This window comes from Gordionus sp. m RMFG-2023, chromosome 4 (assembly GCF_954871325.1).
Source record: "Gordionus sp. m RMFG-2023 chromosome 4, tfGorSpeb1-WG-v2, whole genome shotgun sequence".
NCBI classification, from domain to species: Eukaryota; Metazoa; Nematomorpha; class Gordioida; order Chordodea; family Parachordodidae; genus Gordionus; species Gordionus sp. m RMFG-2023.
In genome coordinates this window covers 13,818,261-13,845,360 of record NC_088778.1, presented here as the reverse complement: position 1 = coordinate 13,845,360, position 27,100 = coordinate 13,818,261, and the positions used below count along the sequence as shown (strand labels likewise).

The following is a 27,100-nucleotide window of genomic DNA, read 5'->3' as shown; positions in this document are numbered from 1 at the left end:
ACATCTGTGCGGGCTATATATTGCCCACACAAAAATGTCCAATTTCTCCAATCATTCAAAGGATTTATTATATTTATTACAATATTCCACTCTGCGATTTGGATAAACCATTTGCCCCTAATTACATATGTAAAATATGTTATAATTCTTTTAATTCATGGGTAAATGGAAAACGGTCATATTTGCCTTATTCGAAACCTGCATTTTGGCACGTAGCAAGAAATCATTCGTGGGATTGTTATTTTTGCTCGATTAGTACATTGGTTTAACAAAAAAAATAAGAAGAAAATTCGTTATCCTGACATTTCGTCGGTTGTTTATCCTGTAAAATATAATATGCATAAAACAGTTCCTTTTTTAATAGTTCGCAGCTGGAAAAATTACGTTGCCAGGACAATGACAATATTGATCTTGAGTATTATCCCGAAGAGGATTCGCCATTTATATCACAAGAGCAACTAAATGACATAACCAGAAATTTACAACTCTCAAAAAGAAAGTCCGAATTTTTAGCCTCAAGGCTTAATGATTTTAAAATTTAAAAAATGGAGTTCGAACTTCATATCGATTCCGTGAAGCATCGTTTAAAATATCCTCTTACGAAAATTTTTTATACTATTCCAACAATCTAGGTCAACATTTTTTACAACTTAATATTGAATTGGTGCCCGATGTATGGCGCTTGTTCATCGATTCAAGCAAAAACAGCTTGAAAGCAGTTTTGCTTCATAACGGAAATTCTAAGTCATCAATTCCCATCGCCTATTCCAACCAGTTAAATGAATCATATGAAAATATGAAATATTTATTGTCAAAAATAAATTATTCCATTTACGAATTTAAGATATGCTGTGATCTCAAAATGATCGCAATCCTGACAAAAGTAAAATATGAGATAGGTTAGCTTAGCATAATATATTTATTTAAATATGAGAAAATATAACTATTTCATTTAAAATAAATTGTTTGGAAATCGTACCGTGTGCAGTGTAGCGAAGAGAACGAAAGCCACAAAATAAATATATTAAATGTAAGCTATATTAAAAAAGATTTTATAAATAAAGGTAAATTTAAAAAAAAAAGGTTGTTTAAAAATTGAGTAAAGATTTTATAAAAAAAAATGTATAATAATAATAAGGAAGGTTTGCTGCAAAAATTAAGATATTTTTTTAGTTGTAGGGATCATTAGAACCGAAGTTATAAACCTTCAAAAAGTGCTAAAAATGACCTTTTTGGCCACTTTAACCTAAAATAAATAAAAAACCTGACGGTCTAGAAAAAAACTGACAGCGGATTTAGAATATGCATAAAAAACTGTCTTAAAACATGTTTATTTTATTTTCTCCCAAATAATCAAGTCGAAATTTGTCACACAGTGTTATGGGAAGATATAAGAGATTATATGAAGGCCCATAAGTTTCCTAAATGTAAAAACCTCCATTTCTTAGCAATCAAATTAACTTGCACTTTAGATTAATGGAAGAATAAAAAAGTATTTCATAATATTTTATCACTTTGTGTTTTGGGCTACTAATTAAAACTTGACCTAACTGTCATAAAGTTATCCTATACAATTTTTTTCTTCATGATTATATATTTAATATTAACATTTGATTTATACTAGAGACCATCAATGTCGATTATCCTATGCAAAAATTAGCTTAAGAGATATACCAGAGACCTACAGGCCCGGCCCGGCCTGGGTACACGGGCCGGGCCGTATTTTAGTTTTTTTAAATATACCCGGGCCGGGCCTGAAGATTTTTTAAAAAAATATCTGGGCCTGGCCATATATTTTAAACTAAATATTTGAAATGGGCCGGGCAGTACAAATGGTAACTCTGCAGGTCTCTGAGATATATATAAACTTATGCTTATTTTAAGAGATATGTAAACCTATTTAAAATACAAATAGGTTTTAAATATTCAAGCAGACGAGATAAAGAAGCTTTTTTATTTAAAATACCCATATATAGGTTTTTAATAAACAAGCAGACGAGATAAAGAAGCTTTACTTTAAATTAATTTTAAAATTGTAAAATTAACCGAACAAAACCCTGGCTAATATAAATTATATACCCTAGCTAGCCCATATCAGGCATTGCCTAGTGAAATCCTGTTATTTAAACAAAATATAAATAATTTTAGGACGTTATTTACCGACACCGGATTATATAATTAATAACACGATTCATAATATTAAATTATTTTTATTTTTTTTGCTTTATACATATTAATTATAATGTTATTATTATAATTACATTTATCATAGTAATTTTAATTTTCAATTTTTTTGGTATATTTCAATAAAAATTAAAAACTTAGTAATTTTTTTTCCCTTAAAATATCATCTATTCTTTTATTTAAATATTATAATTTCCTCACGCGAAAAAAAAATAGAATATACTAAAATAATTTGGATTTTTTTTGATAATTTTTGACTAATTATTTATAAAGAAAAATCTCAATTCATCATTTTAAAATTAATTCTTTGTGTTTGAGAAAATATTTTATATTTGGCATTTATTAGGGACATTGTGAATATTTTTTTTTCAAAAAAGATAAGAGTAAAAGATATATTATCATTTTTATTTTATCATTTATTTTTTATGGTAAACATTAATGAGCAAATTTTAGGAAATCGACATTATCAGTGTTTAACTAACTTTTGCGACTTGTCATTCGACAAAATAAAGTTATTTGTTGCTAGAAATCTTGTTAATAAAGTCTGAGCCTTTCATTTTGAACCGAAGAAGGCAAAATGAAAATGGTGTAAATATACTTTTAGGTGAGTGCTTTGAACTACAACCCCGAAGAACATATGGTTTGGGTTAAATAAAAAAAATATCCCAATCCCAAACAAAACGGTGATCTTTTCTACGTATAGAATGATCACATTCAAATCGAGCAGGAGACATATTATTTTTTTAAAAAGAATTTATAGGAATATAAGAGACAGCCGTGGGGCACATTCAATCCTGAAAATAAAAAATATGATGGAATGGATATGTGGACATTAATTTTAAAAAACTATTTTTAAAAAATTTTAAGTTATAGAGGGATATTTGATAATTTATTATAAGGTTTTATTTTAAATAAAAGTTTATTTACTCAAAAAAATAAGGATTTATCTTTATTGCTCAAGAAATTGCGATTTATTTTGTTAATTTATTGACTTATTAGCCTTATAATTATTAAGTTAAAACCATTAAAAAATATTAAAGAAGGATTAAAAATAATATATTATTTTATTTTTACGAAAAGTGCTAAAAGTATTATGTTTAAAAAAATATATATAAGAGAAGTTGTGTTAATGTATTTTAAATAAAAGGTGGCAGGAAAATCTATATTTAAAAAAGGACCACTTAGCAATTGTATATTATTATGTTACCTGTAACGGCAAATGCACAATCAGTTAACACGTGAATTGCTTTCAATATGTGTAAATATCTTATAAAATTATGCAAAATTTATAGAGTAAGTTATTCTACATATGAGGGGAATATAATTCTGGCAAAATGAGATTTTTCAAATTTAAAAACGGCACTAAATGAATTTGGAAAATATTGAGATAATTTGTTGAGCGCGTTTTTTAACCTTGTCATCAATTAACCAATGTAAATAATTTATTGTTCAATATAAATTATCTGATCATATATCCATCAAAAATCATATATAAACTTAGCCAAGTGAATTAACTGCATTTATTATATTGATTTCTAAAAAAATAAAATTTCTTTGTCCGAACTATCCAGCCCGAATATGAATTGGCCGGATTATGCTATTTATAAATATGCATTTCGATTTAAAACAAGGTCCGAAAGAATTTTAAAGAAATTATGTAAAATTTTAGGATTTCTATTTATTTTTCAAGGTCAAACCATATGCCTCGTTATGAAATTATTTCCTTGCTGACTTAAATAAAATTACAGGTCGATATAGTTTAAATAAATGCTAGAATTTAATATTTAAGGTAAATAATTATTCCATATTGGGATGATTTGCAAAAATTCGTTAGATAATACAACTAAAATTTTATAACTTTGATATTTGCAGATAAATAAAAAGTTCTTTTAACATTTCATTTTAAAATTCCACTTTAAGCTTAAATACAATCAAAAACTATTTAAATTAACAAAATTTTCAAATCCGGGCCAGCAAGGATTCGAACCGAATACGGAAAGAAAACCCGGGTTTTTGAAAAAATCTGAACTCTAACCGAACCTGAGACCCGTTCATAAAATTTTCAAAACCCCTAATCAAACTCGGGAATTTTATTTGAACCCGATTGTTTAAAATCATATATTAAGATATCTGTATAATTGTAAATACAAATAATTCAGATTATATAATATTTTCAAATTTCCAATTAATGAAATGTTAATAAATTTCAAATAACCTAATTAATTTACGCTATTTTTAAAATTTTATTAATTTATCTCAAATATTCCTATTGGAGAGTAAATAAATTTTAAACAATTAAATTCATTTATGCCATTTAAGGAAAATGAAAGTGAACAAGTCAAAGTAAAAATTATTATATTGGATATTGTTAATTTCAAGAAATAGGTCTAAATAAAATTTTTAAAATTGATACATGGCTATGGTTTGTGTTTTTAACTATATTTTGCCTATAAATAAATAAAAAAATTTATTTTTTTTCCAAATTTATGCCTAGTTTTTTTAAATTATTTAAATGAATCCTGGAAAAAAAACCCGAAAAAACCCCCAGGAAAAAAACCCCCAGATTTTTATTTTCATATTTATAGAATTTACTTAAGACCTAATAATAGTGTTGTTAAACGGCTCGTTTTGAGCCGATTTTTCAAAACGCCTAACTCAATATTTTAGCCAGGAAAATATTGCGTAAGCCTCGAGATTTTGATAATACATGTCTAAACCTTTGTTCCTTCTATGAGCAAATTCTTCAGGCTTGCGTAATATAAATATATTTATTTTATTGATAAATCATGATTATGAATATACAAATTTAATAATTTAGAATAATAATTATATTGATTAACATCGAATATTGAAGGAAATTGTTTTATAAAATCTGGAAAACTTCGCAAATATGAAAAAAAAATCCGGGGTTTTTTTTCCTATTACCGATTTTAATATACATTTTTTTTATTAATTCAAAAATTCTTAAACCCGTGCTGAACCCGGAACAAAACCCGGGTTCAAAAATATTTCCCTGTACCGAACCCGAACCCACCTATTTTTTTACCTTAAACCGAACCCGGGCAAAAATTTTGCCGGGTCCGCATCCCCGAGGGCCAGAATATAAAATCCCTCTTGATGCGATATAAAATAACATTTGAAAATTGAATATTTTTTTCTTCAAGTTTGTTTATTTAAGGTATTTGTATGAGCTAGGTTATATGTTTAAATACACGAGTCAGTTTTAACCTAAATTATTATTTTTACAAAACCCTAGTTGGCCTATTTTAAATTACATATTAATTAATGAATTCAATGCTCAATGATGTTGCCAAATATGGCTACGATGTATAAATCAGGGATGCGAACCTGGCAAAATTTATGCCCGAGTTCGGTTTAAGGTAAAATAAAAATAAATGAGTTCGGTTCAGGGAAATATTTTGAACCAGGATTTGGTTCCGGGTTCAGCTCGGGTTTAAAAATTATTCTATGTTTAATCATAATTAAAAAATTAGACATAAAAATAAAATTTTTATTTTATTTATAGGCAAAATATAGTTAAAAATACAAAAGATAGTCATGTCTCATGTATCAATTTTAAAAATTTAATGACATATTTCCTTAAATTAACAATATCCTATATAATCATTTTTACTTTGACTTGTTTTTCATTTTCCTCTAATTAATAATAATTGATAATATGTTAAAAATTAATGGCTCAAATGAATTTAATTGTTTAAAATTTATTAACTCTTCAATAGGAATCTTTGAGAATAATTAAATAAGTTTTAAAAATTGCATAAATGAATTAAGTTGTTTAAAATTTATAAACCCTTCACTTAATTGGAAATTAGAAAATATTATAAAATCTCAATTAAATTACTAATATTTGTATTTACACAAATATCTTAATATATGATTTTAAACAATACACTGAACTCGGGTTCAAATAAAATTCACTGATTCGGTTCGGGATTTTGAAAATGATATAAATGGGGTTCAGGTTTATATTTTTTTCTAAAAACCCGGGCTTTCTTCTCCGAATTCAGGTTCGAATTCCTGGTATAAATAACTAGAATTTAACATAAAATTGAGCATAGACCAAGTTCTAGCTTCTAAGATTTTATTCTGACGGCGATATGATATTGACCAGTGATGAGTTGCTTTAAGACTGTCTAGATCAGATATACTTTAAAATGGTACCTGAAATATTCTATCAACTCAATGCTATCCATTCTCAAATTGCAGCGAAAAATATTTTTGAAGGCTATATCAACCTAACAAATTGTGAATCGGATAATAATCGAATTGGGCCTAAAAAGATAAATCTGTTAAATATGGTATTCCATATTTTATTTTAATCAAGTTAGCTCCCTCTTTGTTTAGCCTTAAATACACTTCAATTAAAAATAGTTTTTTTTATACCCCTCTTTTGTTTTGTCTTAAGTACATAAAAATTAAATAAAGTTTTTTTGGTCTCTCTTTTGTTTGAGTTAAGCACATTAAAAGTAAAACTTTTTGTATTTTCTTTTACTTAGGGGTTTTTCTTACCTTTGGTCGTAAGGTGTTCAGCAAATATAAGTTAGACATTTAGATCCGGAGATCGCCCTGCATCCAGATGTATAATTTGAGTTCCAGAAAGTATAAAATGGGTAGGTTTTATCATGCAAGATAAAACTAACACAACTCCTTTTAGCAAAAAAGTTCTTTTTTCACTTTGCGCCAATTTTATTTTAATCTATAATTGAGCGTTTTATTTTCCCATAAAAGGGACTATATTTTTGTATTTACGAGATACTTTTTTTAGGTAAAATATTATTTTCAAGAAGAAATTTTTGATTTATAAATTTTTTGTTTAACCAAATAAAATTTAAAAGAAAGGATCGTGTCATTTATTTATACCAGCGTTTTAATTTTCATAAACAATCTATAATGACTCAAATTAGATCCCGACGTGGTACCACCTTCCATGATACTCTTAAAGGAAGCCCCGCAACTTCAAAATCTTACGATGACATCTATCTATCAGCCCTTGACTACACCCCAGAGGAAAGTGTTGGCATTGCGTTTGATAATTCGACAGAAATACTTAGAGAAATTAATGGATCCTGGACCTACTTTAAGTAAATTTGTAATTGAGGACCTAGATATGCTAATAAAAATAAAATTTGTTTACATATTTATTTGTGATAACATAGGACAACAAATAATTTTGTCACCCCTCTTTTCTATAAAAGCTTTTGAATCAAAATCAATAAAGTAATAAGAGAAAAAATTATAACGAATTTAAAAAAAAGGCTATAGGAAGAAAAATAATCGTATTGACATAAGACCCAATAATTTTTTCTTTTAAATATGGTAGCTTACAGACCCAAATTACTCTCCATTTGTGGGTCAACCCCAGCTTAAAAGATATTGTAAATATTATTTTATTAAATTTTGCTCTTGATAGTGAAAATCAAAAGTTCAGCGTTTCAGAGAGTTCCACAAACCGGAAAATTTCAAATGTAGTCGGGCTGCATTTAGATCAAGTTAGAAACTCTGCTGACTTTCACTAGTCGTAGATTAAATATTTTCATAGCTCGGCCAGAGAGCCAGGTAAAAATATTTTTGGGCCAGACAGCTTGTAAAAAATTTAAATTTGCAATAAAGATAATAAAAGTTAAACTCTTTAAATATTATAAGGTTTTTTGAGACAGGTCTTTTTCAGAAGGATCGGCATTTAATATTTATGTTTGTTTTACTATTCAATGATATAATTTTTTACCAAATTTTTGGGTTTATTTTATTTTATAATACTTTTCTAAAGCAGCTACTTTAGTTTTTCAGAATGATGAAACAAGAATTAAATTACGTAAAAATTTAAATATTTTTAAAATACAAAAAAAATTAAATGACAGGTCCTGAACTGGTCTTTCATTAAGGGTTAAGATCTGAACGGGTCCGAAGGCCGTACAAGCTCACTACTGGTAGGCAACCTCTGCCTTAGCCTGTACCTATTTTTAGTTTAATTAAACAAAATATATTAATCTATCTTTAGTTGACAAGGAAATTTTTCTTACCCCTAGCAAACATATAATTTATGTAAATAATATTGTAAATTATTCCCTTACACTTACAATACTGGATTACGTTTACTCTAAAAAAAGCTTTAGGTTAAAAGTAAATTGATTTTATTGACATTAATAAAACATTATATTATATTATTATAATCTTTCTTTTATGTATATAAAATAATTATAAATAAATAAATACAATATACTCATGCAGATATATACAATTAAAAATTTAATATTCACGATATTAATAAAAATGTGATGCAAATATTTAAATTATCTTAATGCAACATAATAATTTTTTTTATCAAGATGGCGGTTTTATAATAGCCCTTAAAATGACCGATTTTAGTATGTTACCCTTTAAGTTGCAGACCAATAACTCATTCTCGCATATATATTTTCTTGATTTATCAAGAGGGATGGAGTCGTGGCTTTTCAATTCAACGGGGAACTTGACGTATTTGTAAGGGCCCAAACATACACTTTTGTAGGAATCATGTATGCTAAAATAGAATGGATGTTTTGAAGAGTTGTTAACATGACCAAGAGTGATATTTATGGGAAAATCGTGACTTTTATCGTAATTTTTTATTTTTAGCTTTTTAATCCTTGTTTTAAATGGGGAAATATTACTGATAGCCTCGAAAATTAATAGTCGGTGGTCAATTTTAATGGAATTGTTGACGTAGTCCATTTGAGGAGAAGCCAAAGCGAGTGTATCGACATTTGCAACGGTTTTGATGGGGAGAAAATAGGAGGAATTCTTAATTTTTTAAAATCATTACATTTGTGTAAAAATTAAATGATACTTAATACATTTCTTTTATTTAATTGACAAAAATAACAAATTTAGAGTTATCGAATTATCACAAAAACATAAAATTCTACAAATTAATGAAATCCCATATCATACAAAAAAATAGATGAAATGAATTCTAATGGTTATAAAATAAATTGGGCCATAATTTTACCTTTAAGCCACTATTCAAATAAAAATAGGTGGAAACCGATTGAAGGATTGGTTATTTTCGAAAACCAGTCCGGACCGGGTTTTGATTCTTTTTCAGAAAAGACCGGTATTTTATCAATATTTAAGTTTGCTTTACTATTAAATCCATATAATTTTTTTAGTAAATTTTACTTTATATTACTTTTCTAGAGGAGATATTTAATTTTATGTTATTTTTCTTTCTTAGTTCATTTTTATTTTGCAATATAACGAAAAGTTTGTCAAAAAAGCATTTTACTTTGAAATGTTAACATAAAATTATTTTTATTTAATAAAATAACAAAAAAATGTCCTGGACCGGGTTTATTTAGGGCCACGGTCTGGCCCTATAATTGGCCTTCACTAAGTTTTAATGACCTCATTTCCCAACCACAACAACTACTAAAATGAACTCTTAACTTAAGATTAATTGATGAAAAGTAAAGAAAACTAAACAGTATCGCTTTTCAGTACTGACTTTTCAATAATTAGATTGAAAGAAGGCATAAATTGACTAAAGGAAACGAAATATAATTTGCAAGCATACCAACAAATTTTATATCATGAAATATTTAAAAAAATAACATATTTCATACCATTTTAGCTTCGAGATATAAATACTCTTCCAAGTCATTTTCATCACCCTTGTCCACGTTAAATAGCCATGTCTGTTTTATGCACAAATCGCAGGCATTATTAGATACAACACTATTCAATTTTTTGTCGTAACTGTTTGAAGTGGGTAAAATATCTTTTATACAAGCTAAAAAGGCCACCTTGTCCATCACATTGCATTCAACAATAATCCTGACCTTCATCAATACGTGAGAAAAGGTAATAGATATTTTAACATCAAAGTTTGGGAAAAATAAATATTTTAAATTCTAAATATAATAATTGAACAGATTGTACAATATAATAATTAAGCGAATAAATTATATTATAAGTTAAAATTAAAAAAGTGAGCTTAATATTCTACTTTTACCCCAAAATAACAGTCTTCTGTAGGCCAATGAGATAAAGATAAATCTATAAATCCAGTATTCGGTTGTGGTTTAAAAGGGGTTAGAGAGGAGTCACGAATACCCGCTTCAATAAACTGATTATCGTTTATGTTGAAAATAGCGAGGGAAGAAGGCATTAAATTCCACTTAATTTTTTTATCACGGGATAAATTTCGCAGGGATTCGTCGACAAAAATTTTAACTGCTATTTCGCTCTCTATAAAACATATTATGTTAGATTTAAATTATAAAGCCAGAGATTCTGATTAATTATAAGTAAAAACTCGATATTAAAACAAAATTTTGAATTAATATTAAAATAAAATCGAAAGCAAAGAGTTAAGAGCAATTAAAAAAAAATAAGTCTTAAACATTTTAAACCGATATTCTCAAATTATTATTGTTTTTAATTGATATTTTTAAGTAGACCTGTTTTTTCTCCAGGAATAACGTTGAAATATTGAATACGAGAAGGATTGATTTTAATATTAGGTTCAATATTAATAAAACGGGCGGGTGGATCACTTGGTGGGAAGGGGGATATTATAAAAAGAATTATTCATTATATATGTGGCTGACTAATACATAGTTGTCTTAGTATCGGCGAGATTTTAAAATTTTGATGTATCCTTATGATGATATATGTTTATTTCTTCTTAATACAAATTTATTATTTATATATGTTATGTTAGCGTCAATGAGTTTTTTCCGAAAGTTTGTTATTTTTTCAAGAATTATTTAGGCGCGTATTTTTAAATTTAAAAATCCGAAATATATTCAACATGTTTAGAATACCTATTTTATGAATTGTAGACAATTTTTCCATATTATCTTGAGTCATTTAAAATTTATATAAAAAAACTATGGAAAAATGAAAATTAATTATGTTAAGTTGAAAAGTTCATAGCTAAATTGTCTGAGATTCATAGGTTAGGTATTCAAAACATGATGGAAAGCATTTCCGCTAAAATCAAATTTAAAAATTTTTTAAAAAGTGCCCAAAAAAATGATTTAAAGTTGAAAAATAACAAATTGCTGAAAAAAAACATATTGTCGCTAACATATTAAAAACAAATTTTTATTTTGATAAATTAAATTTATTACTAAATATTTCATCATTTATAGTAATTTTTATTAAAACAACTATTTTTACAAGATAACGCTATAATATCATTCCCATATTTAGAAGTTAAAATGTTTTTAATAGTCGGAGGGGATATCTCTTTAATAAAAACTTTGAAACAATTTTTATTTTTCTCGATATGTTTTAAAAGTATCGTTAAAAAGTATGCTAATATATTATCGGGGATCGGAATCTGAGTGCGCTATTACACTCTTATAAGAAATAAATAATCGACTTTGAAGTTTAAATTGCTTTTCATTAAAGTGCAAGTTACTTATTGAAATAAAGTGGTTCAAGTTACTTTTCTCAAACAATATATATGATAATCTGGTAAATTATTAGAATATTTTCTAGTCGTAAAAATATCATGCGTTTGTTGGTTGTTTAAGTATAAAATAAAATTCTAAACGTAAAAAAAATTGGGATGGATCCTCTGGAAAAATAAACTACATAATTTTATGTCATTTATTTGGAATTTGCTTGAACAATCAACATTATAATATATAGTATATTTTTATATACTTCTGTTGATTGATATAAACATTTATCCATTCTTATTGTTGGATCATAAATAATTAGTAGTTGAGTGGGAAGGAGAAAATATCAATTTTATTGTGAACCATGTGTAGAAAAGAGTCTATTTTGACCTCTTCAGCGACTTTGGCCTATAGTGCGAGAAGAATGGATAATTTTTTCATAGAAATATATCTTGTATTTAAGATATTCATATTTAGCAAAAGATACAAGTATTTTATATCCTGTATTTAATATTTTCATTAAAAAAATTAAGATTCTATTTTAAGGACCTGCCTACTATTCATAGGTAACTTAGCATATAATTTAACTATATTACTAATAATAAATCAATATGTAAAAATGCCATGTTCGGCTGAATTATTATTATTTGAATAAAAACTATACAATTTTTTTATTATAAAATCATATTATTAATTATTCATCGTTATCGTTTTTTGTTTTGAACTTACATTACTTGTCATTTAAATTAAAAATTATTAACAAAATTTTTGCATAAACACCATAGAGATATGAAAGCGAATAGTCGCGAATGGTGTAGGACTAGTAGACGGAAAAAAGACTATCAAAATCATTAATTTAGTTTTGACTTACAAAATGTGAATACTTTACATAGGGCCGAGATTAATATATTTTATTATAAGCGAAAACTATTCATTTATGAGATGGCTCATTAAAATGCTGATACTATCTAGCAGGAAAATTCTTCTAAACCAAGGCTCATTTAAATGGACTGGCAGCTGAATGAGCTATAACAAAATGTTAACAATTGGACTCGTGCACCTTTACATATATAAATACAGCTCTAAGTCATGGAATCCCAGGTCTTTTCTTGATCCAGGAATGAGAAAGAGATATTTATAGACCAGTTTTTCGATTAATGGAATTAAATTTTGTTAATAGAAACAATAAATTTAATATTATTGAAATGACTAATCGGCAGAAAAAAATAATACTAGTTAAATCACATCACATATCTTACTAATTTAAAAGTTATTTTGTAGCTTCCAATAACTTTGCAATGTAAACTTAAAATACTAACGTTGCGGCATTACAAGAATCTCGAAATTGAATAAAATTCATGGATAGAGAAATTGAATTTATGAATTTAGCTCATGTGAAAATCGTAAATAAAATAATGGAAAAATAAACAATGAAAAAAGATTCGATTAATATGCTTGATCCATTTCTTCCCTGTGGTTGACAGGGAATGCATGTCAGAATAATCGCAAATGATAATTATGGATAATATATATGATTTTAAATCAAAATATTTAAGGATAACTTGAAACTGCAATATTGCTTTTTAAAATTTCATAAATACCCCAATTTTTTTAAAAAAGTATCATAAATAACTAGGTCCCTTATTTTTAATGAGTTAAACAGTAACAAAAAGTAACTTTATTAACACACTATTTAATAGAATCTTGTGAATATTTGCTAATCGGTTTTATTGAGTTCTAAATGAAAAATTCCAAGTTAGCATGATCAATATACATTTTAATAAGAGTTGTTAACGTTCCTTTATAAAAGTTATATCCAGCTCATGCTCCTAATTTATTAGCGGGAGCTAGCTCCCGTTTCAAATAATGGAGTGCCACTCCATTGCCGCTCCTTTGATTTTCATTTTTTAAAGTACACGAAACAAAATAATATTTTTTTATTAAAAAAGTTTATTTATATTAAATGATATATCAAAATATTTATAATTTTATTTAAATAATACAATTTCATGGAATCCCAAAAACTTCCAAATTATTGCAGGGTTCCTGTGGACCAGTAGATATTTTTGCATCAGGAATTTGTTTTCTTAAAAAATTAAATAACTAGTATTTTATTTCCATATTTTGTGCACATTTTATCCATTCCCAATTTAATTTGAATGCAGGATGGATAATAGCAGCAATGATATTTTCATCATTATAAACATTTGAAAATCCGCAATAAAGTCATTTAAATAGATAATTTATTATTTTGATTTCTTCTTCTATGATGTCTGGATCCATAATATCAAAAACTATTTTTTATCATATATCTATAAAAAGAATATTATGACTTACAAGATTTTCCAAGAAATTTTCAATATAAAAAAGAAAAACTTGATGTTTAATATTTAAACTGATAAGATGAAAAACAAATATAAAACTCGGCTCAACATTTAATATTGTATAAATTTAAATAAAATAGAATTTCATTTTAATTAATAAATAAATAGTTTATTAATATTTAAATAATAATTTAATTTATACATTAAATTTAAAAGAGCAGTGGAGCGGCGCTCCTCCACTTCAGCCTTAAAATGAGCTAATTCCCGCCCCCGCTCCTGATTTTTTAAAAGGAAGGGTACTCCAGGTGTTTTTGAGAAAGTGTAGAGCCGCTCCTTAACAACTCTGATTTTAACCATGCTTTAAAAACATATTAACAGATAATATTTGTAAAATTAATATGAAATTAATAATAAAAAATTAAAGTAATTTAATAGCTGCAAATATATGTTGCATTATGTTAATAAATGTAATTCATGAAAGCTTTTAAACTTTAAAGTAGATTATCTCATTTAATTTATTATAAGGGTGAAGGTAAAGCACTGCGATTCTGGACCCATGATTTTCAAAATTGATCAATAAAAATCGGATATAAAAAACGGAATATTTAATATTACTTGAATTGTGGCTTGTGGTCATTATGCTGTAAGCTTTTATAAAAGGATTTTGGATTTGACACTTTAAAAAGAAAAAATATTATATTAATAGACCTCGAATGGATAGACAGACTGGAATAAGACCTCTTCGAAAATTCTGGACCAAACAAAATTATCAAAGAAATCTGATTCTTGAACAGGGAGCGAAAGACTAGTTTTGATGTCAAAAAAATTTTCAGCCATTCTTTATAATATAATTGAGGTCATGTAACATATCCAAAATTTATATTTCATGGTAAGATTTTTAGAATTATAAAGAAAAAATTTGTTGTTATTTATTAATTTTTTTTCTCATTTTTCATTTGTGACAATGGAAAAATGGCCAATATAAATTAATAATTATATCGGACTTCGAATTTGATTAATATTTAATTGATAAAGAGGACTCTAATCTCCATTAAATATTTTATTTAAAAAAATATTCTACTTTCATAACAAGTTTGCATACATATATATTTAAAAAAAACCTCTTTCGATAAGGAAGGAGGACTTTTCGGATTTTTTCACCCCAAAAAATTGCATGTCAATATGTCCCAAAACATCATCTAAAATTCCTGGGTACAAACCAAAATATTTAGGTAACGTATCTGTTGTTTTGGTAGAAATTATAAATATATTTGGATTTGACATTAAGCATTATAATCACAATATTAGTTTTAAAATGCAAATCACAAGTAAAGTGAAATTTATGGACTCGACACCTCCAAACAAATATCTGTCCTAACGCCCCCTCCCCTAGACGAAATTTATCAAAAATTTATATTAGTAATTATCTTATTTTTAAATCGAAAAAAAATGTAATCAAAAAGGCACTATTATATAAATTAGTTATATGAAATCTCCACCTAAATTTATAATATAAACAATATTTCCTAATTCATATTCTAAAATAGATAATTAAACCTCCAAAAGATCGAATTAAATAATTAAATATTCGTATTCGATTCATTTCAATCGATTTTGTCTCGTTTTTTTATTATTTAATCATTGTACACTTCATAACGAATAATTCGATTAACTAATAATTTTGGACATTTTATTTAGTACCAACAAAATAAACACTAATATTTAATGCATAAATAATAAAAAATTAAGTCATTCTTTCAGGCATAGTTTTCCTGTTTTAGATACGTACCGTTTTTTTATAATTATATTTCTGACTAATTGCATACTCTTACCATTTAGAATATTTGTTTAAATGGTTTAAGGGAAATTTTAAACAAGAAGTCACTATCGCAATAAAAAGAAATTTATACTGCAAATGCCAGTATAAATTAAATATATGATTCTAGTGGGTTCAATGTTAAAAAAAAAATTAATTACGAATATTTGCATATAATTCTAACATAAACTTCGAATATTTATTTCAAAAATTTATGAATTCAAATTTATTATTCACCAGCAAATTTATTATCTGTATTTGTAAATTTCAAATCGAATAATTTTTGATAGGGCTATATGATAATAAACAAAATAATACTAGCAATTTTAGTCATACTGATTAAATATATAAATTTTTAAGAAAATTGTGCCAGTTACCATTGAGCTGTTTCGTATAAGATAATTTTAAATCAATTTAAAAAAAAAAACTATATCCATCATAATCAGGAGATTCTATCAATTGAGCAATGCTGTTATCTTGCAACGAATCGATCGCTTGCCATTGAGCAGGATATTGTGATAAAACTCTTGTATAGAAAACCCATAAATATAAATAAACCATATTTATGTAAATATTACATTTAATTAAGAAACCTAAAATCTTAAAATGACCAATGCTTCTTTCAATGAATTGATGATTAAAATTGCTTTATGTAATCGGCTATAATGAGAAATCACAACAAATCGAACTCTATATTAATAGGTAGATTAAAATAGTCAATCCTTACCCGATCCGTTAAGGGTTATATTTGATAAATTAAATATACCTTTTTATACGCAAACGATAATAGTTATCGATGGCAAATACTTTAATGATTCCGCTTTTTATTAAAGTATGACAATCTTCCTCATTTGTTACGCTGAGCAAAATTTTGAAATTTGCGGACTTTTGAGGTGAAATTAAGTGAACTTGCCCAGTTTGGTTTAGTGTCAAGAGATCTTTTGTAATTTATCATGAAATTAAAAAAATATAAACCAATAAATAATAATACAGATTTAATAAAAACAGGATGATATAGCATACTGTGAGGTGTGACATCGATCATAACGAGAGCGCTTAGAGTTCCCACATTTTTTAATAAAAAATTTATAATCAAATTGTGTCGTATTGGCTCTAGAGTCGTAGCATTCATTTCATGACTAGGAACGGTATTGCATACATTGCCGTCTACTATATTATAATCTACATATATTTGGGATTTACCGAAGCATCCTATCAACGGAATCTATACATTATGATTTTTCAAGTCATGATTATTGGAAAAAATTAAAATAATTATCATTTGAAGGGAAGATTTACACTAAGGAAATTTCTCAATTTTGGTAAATAAATGTATTTAATTAATTACAATAGTGACTTTTAATTCCTTACCTCAGGCAAATTAAATTTTAAAAAACCAAATATTTCTATAGTAAGGATAAGTCAGTTTTAAAAAAATTTGTTTTGCCAAAAATTTTGAGAAAAAAATCTTGGAAGATTTTTTTTAAAGAACAAAGCCTATTTTAAAAAATTTGATCAAAAATCCTATATGAGTATTCTCACAAGATCTTCAGAAATTAAAAATCTCTGAAGATTTTCATAAGTATTTCAAACTCTGGGTGTCGGTAAGGGAAGGAAAAGCCGGGAAATTTATCCATGACAAATTTAAGCCTTTGTAAATATTACTTTAATTTAATAAACCCTACCCTTACCCACCTCCCAAATAATGAATAATCCTTCAATAAAATCTAAGGGGTTTAAATATTTAATAACATAGCAAGAGTTATAAATTTACGTAAAATTTGCAGTCGATTTCCTGTTCCAGCTGAATCATTAACTTAGCGGTGTAGATAGCTTGGGGAAAAAAGGGTCTAAAATGCACATCAAATGACAAAGATCCTCCTGGCTTTATAGAAAAATTCAAATGCTCACATTTGCTAATTCTAGATGTTGGCATATCCTGCTTCAAGAACTTTAAAAAGAGAAAGAAAGCTAATGAAAAAGGTTTGTTATAAAAAGCATATTTGATAATTTGAGCAGAGATTTTATGGTATTACCAAATTAGAACAGACTGTACTCCCCTTCATAAATATTATTTTTCAGTCTTCATATTAAAAGCCAATGCTGATAAAGAAATGATGAAGATATAACAATAGAAGCTATAAGTGCTGGTATGTGTGAAGAAAATGTACATGTCTCTCATCCAAGATTATCAATAAAATGTAATGAAAATTAAATTTGATGTTTTGTTATTGATTCAATAAAAAATGATTTGTTTATGATATGACATCTTCTTAATCTATTAAATTTTAAAATAATGGTGTTGAAATACATACTCCCAAGGAATACACAGGCCAAAAGAAATTAAATTTGACTTATTAGCCTATAAAGGTTTGTTAAACCTATTTTTTAGCCCTTTATAATTTAATAAAAGTTTATTTCATGATGTGATCTATTGCTACATGATGCGCGATCAGTAAATAGTCCCAAACTAAAAAGATAATTTCACTTTTTTACTTATAAAGATCAGCCTCCCCATATATAGTTTTGCAGAGATTAATCAGACGAAAATAATTTCATCTTTAAACGAATTTAGAAATTAAGCATTGTACTTACAGAGTAAACCATAGGCAATATATTATATTGGCCCACATATGGATTTCTTATTATAACCAAGGCTATCTATCGACTTATGCATCATAGCATCAATCATAAAGTGATGATAATCTAAAATCTTGTCCTTTCTTTTTTTGAATCGATTTGGAAAAATACTTATGCGATTTTTTTTTATAGAATGTTTCCCGCTTTTGACGTTGTCCCAAGAGAAAGGCTATTTTTAAGTGTCATATAACTTTATGTGAAAAAAATGCATAAATAACTATATTATATAAACAAAGTATATAACGCCCCCTCCTTCTTAAAAAAAGGAAAGTATACAATAATTATTACATAAAAGGGACAGGTACTGGATACTTTTTGAAACATACAATCAGTAATTTTAGATTTAGACACTGCGAAGTCACCATTTATATTCTTTATCCACTTATCATTTTCCGCGTAACAATGATTGTATTTAATGGCTATGTAGGCCTTGAGACTCGTATTTTTGTCAAAATGATTTTCGAAGTCGTTAATCGGATTTTTATAAAATATTTTGAAACTTTGGACCGATGAGTTTTTATCATTTATTAATTTTGTCGTGGCAGAATCCCAAATTAAAATTTTATGATCCGATTTGAGAGGAAAACTTAAGAATTTGTTGGAAGAAAATTTTGCAGCGTTATGTTGAGTAGTACGATTTGGTATGATTGCTTTAACATCTTTGTATGAATCTTAGATAAAAAATCATTTGAAGTGATTAATTAAAACGAACCAGGTGTTTTGGGATATTACGACCCGGGCTTTGGTTAGATCTTTTAAAACTGATCAAGAGTAACCAAGCTTTCTTTATCCATTATAGGTAAGTGATGGAATCAAATTATACCTAGCACTATTATGGTAAAATAAATCTTATTCATGTATTAGAAGATTAATTAATATATTTTGTTAGTGATCATGAAAACGAGGAAAAAAACAAAAACCTTTTTTTTTCATGTAACTGGTATGACTAAATACTTAATTGCTAAAATGCATTGGTATTAAGCAATTAATCATTATCAATCAAAATTTGATTATATAATATTTTTTTTTAAATAATTTTCAGAAACATTTTTTTAATGTACATAAATCAAAATAAAAAATTGAGATTAAATATGAAATAATTTAAAATTCAATTTTTACTTGATATTATTGGAAAAAAAAATATATTTAATTATTACAACTTAAATTTTAATTTTCAATTGCAAAATTTAACAAATATATATCCATAAGAGGGTGTTAAATGCATAAATATGAATATACCATTTTAGGATACCAGAATGATTATTGGTTAGCACTTTTTTTATATATGGGTGTAAATATATGGTTTCTTTGACAATTAATTAATCAGTAGGTTTAGAATCGAAAAATAATAGAAAATTTGTAAGGCTACTTTTTTTGTAATTATTTAATTTTTTAGCGCGCTACTTTTTTTGAAAGTAGCTAAGTAGCCGCTACTTTGCTACTTTTAAAAAATATAATGAAGGTAAGTATAAACATGGAAATTTAAATATAATATCATAATTAATTTTAATTTTTTGATTGTTAATTAATTTTGAAATTGAAATATAATTTCAATTTGTAATTTATATTTTCATTTGTATTATAAACCTAAATCACGTGTTAATAATTTAAAATGTCATCGCCTATGGATATCCAAATCGTTGAAAGTGATTCAGACAATGATACTAATGAAATGGAAGATACCAGGGAAGAAAATGTTCTAATAGCTATAATACAAATTTTCCATTAAGTAGATTTGAAAAATTTTTTAAATAAATATATAACCAAAACTGGTTTCAAATTTATTTGTTTAAAATGTAAAAAAATATTTCCTCAAATCAATCCAGTAAACCTCAAGAAACACCTAAAGGTAAATTGTCATTTTTACATTCTAATAATATTTATTTTATAAGACTGTTCATGAGTTTTAAGGAAATGGAGAAACATCTAAATAATTTTGGTATAAGCGACTCTACATCCAAAAAGACTAATTCAATTCAAACCAAATTAATTAATAATGCAAATGACAATATTTCTCAGAAATTGGATGATAAAGTTATTGTTGATTTTATAATTTATACAGTTGAGCCAATGTCCTTAGTTGATAATCCATCAATTACCATGATGATTAAAACTCTATCCCCTGGTACAACAATTTTATGCCGCCATACACTAATGAATAAAATAGCAGATAACTTTAAAATGATGAAAGATGCTCTAATAGTAGAGTTATCAGAGATATCATATATAAGTACCACGGGAGATAGTTGAACACATAACAGAAGGTAAAAACTTTAAATATTTTTGAGCTTATTTGGGAATCACAGGCCATTGGCTAGACCCTAGAACTTTAAAAAGAAGATCTGTGGCATTAGCCCTCAAAATGATAATAGGATGCCAGAAATACGATGTACTTGCAAATAAAATTATTGATAATCTATCTTATATTAAAAATATGTATAAGATTAAATACGCCTACCTCAAGTGCTAGTGTCGAGAGATTATTTAATAAGGCAAAACTTATACTTTCTGATCGTCGCTCTAGACTTGGGGATGATAATATTGATGATTTTATTATTAAAATGCAACAAATTACCATAAATATTTATTTTTATAATCAAAACTAACTATATTTTAATATTTATAAATGTTGATTTTTATATATTTACTATACAATAACATTATAAGCAAAAATAAAAAATTTGTCTAAAATTTTTTTTATAAAAGTAGCTAAGGCTACTTTTAAAAAATAGTAGCTAATAGCGAGCTACTTTTTTTGACAAATAGCGATAGCGGTAGCGCGCTTCTTTTAAAAGTAGCGTTTAACAACTCTGGTGTACATATAAGCATTGTCCAAAAAATATTTTGAAAATATGATTTTACCGAATGCTGAGCTCAAAACAGACAACTTATTAAATATTCGATCGACCGAATTTGGTAGTAATATTAATTGAAAAATGTTCATTTTTGTTTAATTTATCTATAAATACGTGTAAAAAATTATCCCAAAAAATATTTTAAAAATATCGTGATTTGACCAATAACTTATTTGAAACCGGTCCAATGACTAAATACTGCATTGCTGACGTTATCCATGGAAAATTCTTTATTTTTGGTTTATAAGGGTACATATACGTGGTAAGCATTGTCCTAAAAAATATTTTAAAAATATTATGATTTGACCGAATGCCGAACTCAAAATCGACCACTTAATAAATAATCATAATTATAATAAATTTTTAATTTTCTAAAAAAATAATCAATATTACAAAAAATTATTCCTCCCTCCACCTCCGTCGAGATTATCAGAATGCCTGGTATTTTTCATTTTCATGAAAATTTAAAATTCTAAACATTTTTAAAAAATATTTTGGCATTTTCCTAAAGCTAAAATAAATGAAAAGTGAAAGTACGTAAAAAAATAATAAACAAATAATTTTAAATATTAGTCGCTAAAATTTAAAATTATTATATAATTATAAATCATATTGTTTTAAAAATGTCTGATTTCCTGCCATATTTAATTTGGTAAGCTGAGGCCATGCCAGGCCCTTCTAACTGTCTTTTTAAAACTATATATCTACAATATCAATATAATACAATTCGTTACAATTTGGTAAACAAAAATATAGGAGTTTACATTGTATATAAATCATGGCTTATTACAAAATGGTCGGAAATTTTTAAGGGTACCCCTGGTGACTTAAAAAGGTTATTAATTCAAATTTGATAAAAAAAATAATTTTATAACCTTGTGTTGACATTTATTTGCATATGACTTTATTTCTGCTCACCCGAGGAGGGTATCCCTAATAAGTTTCTTACCCTAATACAAGGGAAGTCAATCGACTTTACAATGCTTAGCAAATAGATCTATCGATCATATAAAGGGGCTTATCAGCGCTGTATAAAATTAAGTATTTGATTTTGACGGCCTATTACCCCCTATATTGGTGTTTTATTAACAAAATATGTGTACTAATTATGAATTTATGATTGCTATATAATGTAATAGTGCCAAAGGCTATCAAATTTAAATATGTTATTGCGGGGGAGGTAAGACACGTTCCTCGTTGGCCAAGAGTTCGTCCGATCCGACACTATTATTGCTTTCGGTTAAATTTAACGTTTCGTCGAATAAAACAAAAATGAACATTTCAATTAATATTACTATCAAATTTGATAGAATATTTAGTAAGTTTTCGGTTTTGAGCTCGACATTCGGTCAAATCATAATATTTTCGAAATATTTTTTAGGCCAATGCTTATCACGTATATGTACATGTATAAACCAAAAATAAAGAATTTTCCATGGATAATGCCAGTAATGCAATATTTAGTCATTGGGCCGGTTTCAAATCGGATATCGAAATCATGATATTTTTAAAATATTTTTTGGATGCCAGCAATGCAGTACTTCGGTTTCAAATCGATTATAGGTCAAATCACGATATTTTTAAAATATTTTTTGGAACAATGTTTTACACGTATTTATAGATAAATAAAACAAAATTGAACATTTTTCAATTAATATTACTACCAAATTCGGTCGATCGAATATTTAGTAAGTTGTCGATTTTGAGCTCGGCATTCGGTCAAATCATAATATTTGCAAAATATTTTTTAGAACAATGCTTACACCAAAAATAAAGAATTTTCCATGGATAACGCCAGCAATGCAGTATTTAGTCATTGGATCGGTTATAAAACGATTATCGGTCAAATCACGATATTTTTAAAATATGTGGTAGGATAATGTTTTACACGTATTTATAGATAAATAAAACAAAAATGAACATTTTTCAATTACTATTAATAGTTACTATTAAATTCGGTCGATTGAATATTTAATAAGTGGTCGGTTTTGTGCTCAGCATTCGGTCAAATCATAATATTTTCAAAATATTTTTTAGAATAATGATAACACCTAAATATACAGGTATAAACCAAAAATGAAGAGATTTTGATCAATAGCCTTACAAATTTTCTATTATTTTTCGATTCTAAACCTACTCATTAATTATAAATGTCAAAAAAACCTATATTTTTTAAAATTTTTTTAGGTTTTTCACATGTATTTACACCCAAATATAAAAACAGCGCTAACCAATAATCATTCTGGTATCCTAAGATGATATATTCATATTTATGCATTTAACACCTTCTTATGGATATATATTTAAATTTTGCAATTGAAAAATAAAATTTAAGTTGTAATAAGCTAGTAAAAATATTTTTTTCCCAATAATATTAAGTAAAAATAGAATTTTAAATTATTTGATATTTAATCTAAATTTTTTATTTAATAAAAAAATTGATTTATGTACATTAAAAAAAATGTTTCTGAAAATTGTTTAAAAAAAAATATTATATAATCAAATTTTGATTAATTGCTTTTTAGCAGTGTTGTTAAAATAGCGCGCTACTTTTTTCAGTAGCGGTAGCTATAGCGCGACTTTTAAAAAATAGCGATAGCGGTAGCTACTAATTTAGAAAGTAGCGCTACTTTCAATTTTACATAATAAATACATCTAAAAATTATTAAAATATATTTTTTATAAAATCTAAAATTATAATCCTTTTATTTAATTTAATTTTGAAATTATATTTATATTTAAAAATATACATTATTGTTATATATTAGATATAAACAGTTGTTAAATAGCAATCTGTATTTAATTTATATTTCGCGCATTCATTAAATTATATATTTTTGAAATTCCGTTATTGGTATGTCCTTGCTTTTATCTTATTTTATATTTCATTTTACATTTTATATTAAGCATTATAAATCTTGTTATGTGTGAGATTGTTGAAGATATTGAAATTTCTTTGGAAAATGAGCAAAATATAGATGATCCTTTCCCAAAATTCAAGAAATACTTTAACCTTGAAGAAAAAAATATAACTGGATATCGGTTTCGGTGCAAGATGTGCCGCAAAATTATCTCTTCAAATCATACGAGCAGCTTTAGTTTGAAAAAACATTTAAAGGTAATATATTAAACAAATTTAATATCAATGTGTAGGCTAATCTTTAATTTTTAAAATAAATTAAAATCAAAAACCAATTATTTTTTTTATATATTCATAAATTTTATCTAAATTATTTAAAACATTTTAAAATAGTTATTTCAATCATTTTTATGTACTTATATCCTACATAATTTTTATTCTAAGTATTTTATAATTTTAGACTGTGCACACTTCAAATTATTAAGAGATTGAAAAATATCTCAAAAATTTTGGGGTAATGGAAGAAGATAAACCCACTTCCAAATCAAATTTAATACAAACAAAATTAACCAATTTGGATTCATCAAAAATTGGTGTATCCCAAAAATTGGCTGACAAAGTCATTATAAACTTTATAATAGATACAGTTCAACCATTATCCTTGGTGGATAATGATTCTTTTATAAAGATGACAAACACTTTTTCTCCACGGACCAAGATATTTTGCCGGCAGACATTGATGGCAAGAATTTTGGAGAGCTTTAAGGAAATGAAAGAATCTTTGATATTAAATCTATCAGATGTCTCCTACGTCTGTACAATGGCAGATTGCTGGACTCACAATAAAAGGTAAAAATGTTTATTTTCTGATTTATAATATGTCATATTTTTAGAGCTCTGCACATTGAATTGATCCTAAAAATCTTAAACGAAAATCTGTAAGCTCTAAAGAGAATAATTGGCTGTCAGACTTATGACATTCTAGCCAATATTATTGCAGAAATCCATAGGTCTTACAAAATTCAAAACAAGGTTTGTAAGATGATTACGGATAATGGGTCTAATTTCCTAAAGGCCTTCAGGTTTTAAATTTATTATAATTTTTTTATAATATGATATAAATAATATGGAATATTTGGGGAGGATAATAATAATAACAATACTAGTAATATTCCTGAAAAAAATATTGAAGATGGAGAACAAGAAGAGGATGATGAAATGGAGTTTGAGATAATTGATGTTCATGACATCCTTGGTTTTAAATTATTTTATATTTAATTTTTCACCAATATAAAATAAAATTTATAATATTTAGGATCTTCAATAAAGTCTTCTACGTTACCTAGCCATCATCGTTCTTCCTGCCACAACCTACCTAAATTTAGTTGTGACAGTGGATGCTGAAGAAGCATTATTAAATGAGGATTTTAAAAGAGTATCAAGATACATTTTCTAAATGCCAAGCTCTTTGGAATAAACATAATAAGTCATCAAAGACGTCTGATATTTTCAAAAAAAAAAATTAGGACGTTATTTATTGACACCAAACACTACAAGATGGAATAGTGTTTACAATGCTATGAAACTTTTAGCATTGTTTCTAGATGAGAAAAAAATGGAAATGAATTATATATTGGATCAAATGGGAATACAGTATTTTAATGTGGAGTAGCATACCTTTATTAAAGAATATACTGAAGTATTTTTAATTAACCTCTAAATGCTTTTTTTAAATCTAAAAATACTAATTTAAATATTTTTGATGATTTTTTTCATATAAAAAGTTTGTTTATTAAATTTAATACTGTGTTGCCCTCAAGTGCTAGTGCTGAACGATTATTTAGTATGGCAAAGCTTATACTTTCTAATCGTCGCTCTAGACTTGGGGATGATAGTACCGAAATGTTATTATTATTAAAGTGCAATAATAAATAAATTATATATATATGTAACAAATTATAGTCATGTTTTTATATCAATATTTTATTTGTGGAAATAAAGTTACGTAAAAAAAAATATTTAAAAAAAAATCAAAGTAGCGTAAAAAGTAGCTAATAGCGCGCTACTCATTTGAAAACGATAGCGGTAGCGATAGCGCGCTACTTATTTTATAAACGATAGCGGTAGCGATAGAGCGCTACTTTTAAAAGTAGCGTTTAACAACACTGCTTTTTAGCAATGCGGTTTGGCAAGGAATATTTAGTCATACCCGTAAAAAAAGGAAGTAACTAGAAAAAAATGTGCTTAAAAATTATTTTAAAGAAATATTGAAACGATCCATATTATTCCTTATATAGTTAAGTATTTATAATAATCTCAATTAAACAAAATGAATGATTATGATAAAGAAAAATTTCTAATATTTCTCATAAGAATTGTAGTAATAAAAATTTTTTTTAAACATGAAAAAAGAACGTTTTTAAAATAGTAGAAACTAAGGAAGTTATTGTGAATTATCAAAATTTAAAAAATAAAATATTTAAAGAAAAAACCTTTACGACCATCCCTCTTCTTTTCATGAAATAGATAACCACTTGCGCAATCGATGGAACTGCCTACGTCATCCTTCAAATCTAGCAACTCGTCCAGATCATCAGCGGAGTTTTCATTATTATATCTTTCCGACTCAATTCCTTTCATAATCCCTTTCAACGCTTTTTCCGCGATGTACTCGTCTAATTGTAAATCATCGGGATTAATTTTATTATCGACATTGTCCATGTCAATTTTATTTTTGGAATTTAGTTTTTGGCTAGGAGTTGATTTGCTAGAATATTGCGAAATGGGATTCTGGTTAATAAGGTTAGATTTTTGAGGTGGCGATGAATGTCGCTCGCCCATGTTTAATATTATCGATATAGGTACGCTATATAGTGTAAGGGTGTTTAGGCTATTTTTGATGAGTAGCGTTCTATTAATAAATTTCAAAGAATATTTTTTAAATAAGAAAATTAAAAAGTTCAGTTTTTGTTTATAAAAGCTCTACCTCTTAGTATACCTACTCAAAAACG

The 27,100-nt window shown here is 26.4% G+C and overlaps 2 protein-coding genes and 1 long non-coding RNA gene across 3 annotated transcripts in view; all 3 read right to left on the bottom strand.

Annotated features, from left to right (window-relative positions):
- Window positions 1-8,510: 8,510 nt before the first annotated feature.
- LOC135928476 (uncharacterized) lies at window positions 8,511-16,523 on the bottom strand. Its single transcript, XM_065464939.1, has 8 exons — window positions 16,501-16,523; window positions 16,163-16,260; window positions 15,040-15,159; window positions 14,534-14,594; window positions 10,644-10,738; window positions 10,196-10,431; window positions 9,807-10,022; window positions 8,511-8,985 (listed from the first exon to the last, which is right to left on the bottom strand). The coding sequence occupies exons 3-8, from the start codon at window positions 15,092-15,094 to the stop codon at window positions 8,527-8,529; spliced, it is 1,122 nt and encodes a 373-aa protein (XP_065321011.1). The 5' UTR covers window positions 15,095-15,159; window positions 16,163-16,260; window positions 16,501-16,523; the 3' UTR covers window positions 8,511-8,526.
- A 7-nt stretch (window positions 16,524-16,530) lies between these two features.
- LOC135928475 (uncharacterized) lies at window positions 16,531-17,624 on the bottom strand. Its single transcript, XR_010572346.1, has 3 exons — window positions 17,509-17,624; window positions 16,758-16,959; window positions 16,531-16,672 (listed from the first exon to the last, which is right to left on the bottom strand). It is a non-coding gene; the product is annotated as an uncharacterized LOC135928475 (long non-coding RNA).
- Window positions 17,625-18,148: 524 nt separating this feature from the next.
- The window catches only part of LOC135928644 (uncharacterized), a 37,359-nt gene continuing 28,407 nt past the window's right edge, over window positions 18,149-27,100 (bottom strand). Inside the window, exons 18-20 of the mRNA XM_065465099.1 lie at window positions 26,582-27,000; window positions 18,701-19,045; window positions 18,149-18,204 (exon numbers count right to left, since the gene is read on the bottom strand). Coding sequence (XP_065321171.1) covers window positions 18,149-18,204; window positions 18,701-19,045; window positions 26,582-27,000 — 820 coding nt within the window. The remainder of the gene's footprint in view (window positions 18,205-18,700; window positions 19,046-26,581; window positions 27,001-27,100) is intronic.

Excerpts from the sequence above, each read along its gene's own strand:
- LOC135928476 (XM_065464939.1), bottom strand. The coding sequence starts at position 15,094 with ATGCAATTTTTTGGGGTGAAAAAATCCGAAAAGTCCTCCTTCCTTATC. Across the intron at positions 10,739-14,533 it reads GACCACAAGCCACAATTCAA|TGATCCACCCGCCCGTTTTA; the intron begins GTAATATTAAAT and ends CTTCCCACCAAG. Across the intron at positions 8,986-9,806 it reads TATATCTCGAAGCTAAAATG|AATTCCTCCTATTTTCTCCC; the intron begins GTATGAAATATG and ends TAAAAAATTAAG.